The following is a 3,832-nucleotide window of genomic DNA, read 5'->3' on the forward strand; positions in this document are numbered from 1 at the left end:
AAAATTATTATAAATTCAATAAGAAAGACTTAATTAAGTTTGATTTGATAAAAGGCATTACAGTATTTTGAAATTTGAAAACAATTTGTAGGAATTTATACAATTTTGATAAATATAATTATCTACTGTATATATTATATTAATAATAATAATAATAATAAGACAAATATATAAAACAATTAAATAATAGATTTATTTTAACATATTTTTATTTCTCAATGTGGTACATGGTCATAGTTATACTCGAAAGTTCGATAGTTTTATATCGAGTTTCGGTCCCCCAGCAATGTACATGGCGCATCCCTCCTATAGGATTCCTATTCGGTTGTCGGTTGCAGCGCACCCTAGCGTACACAGTTTGTAATATTTGTTATCGTGACTAGATATATTTTTTTTTGTGACTAGAGCCAGGTAACAATTCAAAATAGCTTGGAAATCAATAAAAAGTTAGGGAAAACCTGAAAAATAGAATTAGAAAAAAAGAAAGAGAGGAAAAAAGACCTGAGGACCTAAAAAAAAAAAAAAGATCATTAAGTTTGTAAAAGTTGGAACTTTTACTCTTTTTGCAGATTTGAAAATCTAAAAAATTCTACAAATGTGACAATCAGAAGTGTCAAATCCAGAATTCAAAAGATTTCAAATTTTTTTTCTAAGTGTACGATAATTTGACGGCCCTGTGTCGAGCAGACAAGTTAAAGTCTCTAGGATCACTGGACTACTCTCTTAAATATTTATTTTAGTTCTATCAAAGATATATAATGATAATTCAGTTATAATAATAAAACAATTTTTTTTTATTAAAATATAAGTGAAAAGAAATTAATTCGATAGATAAAATTTAACTATTGTAAAATAGAATATTTTCAGAAATTAATCCCAATGAATTTTTCAATTCGAAAAGTTAACCTTAATTTTTATATCATATGACATGTACTTTCGACATAATTAAATTATTTAAAAATATTACTGTCTAAAACGTAAGTATATAATGTGAAATATTTTCTCTTTATTTATTTTTCTATAAAAATCTTAATAAATTATACAGAATATTATATAAATAGATACTGTATTTAAATTAAAAATAGGAAAGTTACAGAAATTCACATGTGAAAGTCACCGGTATATAAAATGGGTTCAGATAAAGAACAAAGTACTGAAAATCTTTCTGATAAAACATTAAATGATACTACATCTCAAATAAATAATATTGAAAATATTTCGACTAATAGTAAAAATAGTGAAAGAAAATATATATGTAACTATGAGGGATGTAATCTAGCATATTTTAAACAATCTCGATTAGACAGACACATAAGATTGCATACAGGAGAGGTATTATTTTTAAAATATATATTTTAGTTTAGTATAAAATATAATAATTAAAAAGTTTTAATTTTTGTTATATATATATATATTTTAGAGGCCTTACAAATGTTATTTTCCTGAATGCACCAAAGCTTATACTAATTCCAGTCATTTAAGAAGACATATAGAAACTCATAATCTTACAAAAAAAAGATTAGAGTAAGTATCTTTCTTAAATAATAATGTATATATATATATATATATATAAAATGATTATTATATTTTTCTTAATATAATTTTGTTATTTTTAGATGTAGCAAGTGTTCTCTAACATTAAGTAATTATTATAATCTAAAACGTCATTATGCACGTGTGCATGATAATGTTTTAACATGTAATGAATGCAATGAAAAATTTATTAAAAAACGTCAATTGATTCGGCATATTGCTCTACATAATAATGTTATGTACAACTGCAGTCAGTGCGATAAAAAACTTACAACTATGAACTATTTAAAGCGTCATGAAGAATTACACAAAAAAGGAAATAAAAGTTATCCTTGTCCACTATGCAGTGAAGTTTTTACTAAATGGATTTTACTTGTTAAACATAAAAAAGCGCACCATATTAAAGGTAAATACTATTTTGTAATAGAAAGCAGTCAACGGCCTTGCCTCGTTGAAAAAACTAGTTCTCGAATAGCTACTAAAGTTAAACAACGATGGGCATGGTTAGTACTTGGATGGGTGTGACCACTTCGGAACACTGTGTGCTGTTGACTTCACAGAGGCGTTAAGACAACAACCTCTATGAAAAGGTTGTGTAGAAAAGTTCCTTAAATCCGTAAAAGAGAAAGTAATAACAACAAAGAAGTTTTCATATACATATGCAGCATATACTTTAATAAAAAATAAATGTAATAGAACTTACAGTATCTTAATTTTAATTACGAGACATAACTGTTTGGATTAAGGAATTTTCGTATAATAAGACACTTGCAATATTTGCTTAATTCTCACCATTTTCTGGTTTATAGAATATTTCTTATTTCAATTAAACATTGCATATACATATATATATATATATATATATAAATTTTTTGATAGATTATTTATTCTACTTACGATTAATGTAAATTTTTTTATTTTTTTATTTTTTTATTTTTTTATTTTTTTTTTTTTTCAGATTTCAAATGTTATCAATGTAAAAAAGTATTTGCAAATGGAAATTACTTAAAGAATCATTTAAAAACTCATAATGAAACTAGATGTGTTATACCATGTCCATATGAAAATTGTGAAAAATCATATTTTTATAAATCTAATTTGACAAATCACATTAATTATTATCATCTGAATAAAAAATTTATCTGCGATATATGTAATACAGAATTATCGGCTAAATCAAAATTAATACAACATATACAAATTCATACAAACAGTAAAAAGAAAGTTAAGAGAAAAATAACTAAACAACGTAAAATAAGAAAAGATGCTGGCATTCCCAGAAGGAGTATGGTAACAGTTCTGTCTGGATTACAATTTGATCAAAAGAGAGATGCAGAACTCTTGAAAAGAGAAACTAATATAGAATTAATAATTACACAGGATTCCTATACAAATGACCAAAGTCAAGACGTATCTTAGCAAGAAAATAATATATGATAATAAACAAAGATATTATACATTTTAGTATATACATTATTTATTATATTAACACTAAAATTACTATGACGAGTTAAATGACCCTTTTTAATTTTTTTTGGTTTTTTTTTTTTTTGACGAATGTTTTACAAATTATCATACTATTTTGTGAGTCAAGAATATTTATTGCTTAAATTGTATATTTTTTTATTATATATAAATCACCAAATGTATGAGTTTTTAAAGACTGATTATTTAACTCGCTGATGTAAAAATATATATATGTATATATATTATCTACTTTATATATATACTATATATAGTATTATAGTACTAATAGTATATTAAGTACTATATATAGTACTATATAGTATTATAGTACTAATATACTATACTATTGTAATACTATATACAGTACTACATCACTTGTATCATATGCATATCATATATCACTTGCATGTATATATATATCACTTATTGGAATCGTATCCAGTTTAAAAATAAATCATTTAACTGAATTTTTATGAAAGTGTATCTTTTTATTCTGAAAGTAATAATAAAGTTGTAATAAGATAAAAATGTTGAAATATCGGATAAGTAATTTATTACTAATTAAACAAGGTATAATTTTTTAACGATTTTTTATAATCATTTTTTTTTTTATTATTATTATTATTGTAATAAATCTTTTGATATTATCAGTTTGAATAAACAAAACTATATATGAAATGATTATCAATTCAAATATTATATAAGTAAAGAATAAAGTGCCATCTATTAAGATACGGATATTGCAGATAATAGTCAATTATTTCGTTGATGTGGGATACAAGTTATATTCAAACAAATCTTCTTCAATGGAATTACTTACATGAGTTTTAAT

The 3,832-nt window shown here is 23.5% G+C and overlaps 1 protein-coding gene across 3 annotated transcripts; it reads left to right on the plus strand.

Annotated features, from left to right (window-relative positions):
- The first annotated feature begins 398 nt into the window (after window positions 1–398).
- Window positions 399–3,678, plus strand: LOC107064215 (uncharacterized). Of its 3 annotated transcripts, none has more exons than XM_089177977.1 (5): window positions 399–977; window positions 1,086–1,332; window positions 1,421–1,524; window positions 1,617–1,939; window positions 2,696–3,678. In XM_089177977.1, exons 2-5 carry the CDS (start codon window positions 1,129–1,131, stop codon window positions 2,950–2,952), a joined length of 888 nt encoding a protein of 295 aa, XP_089034103.1. In that variant the 5' UTR covers window positions 399–977; window positions 1,086–1,128; the 3' UTR covers window positions 2,953–3,678. The 3 variants fall into 3 exon arrangements, with proteins under 3 accessions (XP_089034103.1, XP_015172126.2, XP_015172124.2); XM_015316640.2 differs by having other exon boundaries at window positions 1,097–1,332; window positions 2,492–3,678; XM_015316638.2 differs by having other exon boundaries at window positions 400–977; window positions 2,492–3,678.
- The last annotated feature ends 154 nt before the right edge of the window (window positions 3,679–3,832 follow it).

The sequence above is a fragment of the Polistes dominula genome, unplaced genomic scaffold, assembly GCF_049000335.1.
Source record: "Polistes dominula isolate Pdom_NZ unplaced genomic scaffold, Pdom_raw_medaka contig_77, whole genome shotgun sequence".
Taxonomy (NCBI): Eukaryota; Metazoa; Arthropoda; class Insecta; order Hymenoptera; family Vespidae; genus Polistes; species Polistes dominula.

Bases quoted from the DNA above. Each gene is read 5' to 3' on its own strand.
- LOC107064215 (XM_015316640.2), top strand. From the start codon at position 1,129: ATGGGTTCAGATAAAGAACAAAGTACTGAAAATCTTTCTGATAAAACA. The intron at 1,525-1,616 runs GTAAGTATCTTT...TGTTATTTTTAG, and splicing joins CTTACAAAAAAAAGATTAGA to ATGTAGCAAGTGTTCTCTAA. The intron at 1,940-2,491 runs GTAAATACTATT...TTTTTTTTTCAG, and splicing joins AAAAGCGCACCATATTAAAG to ATTTCAAATGTTATCAATGT.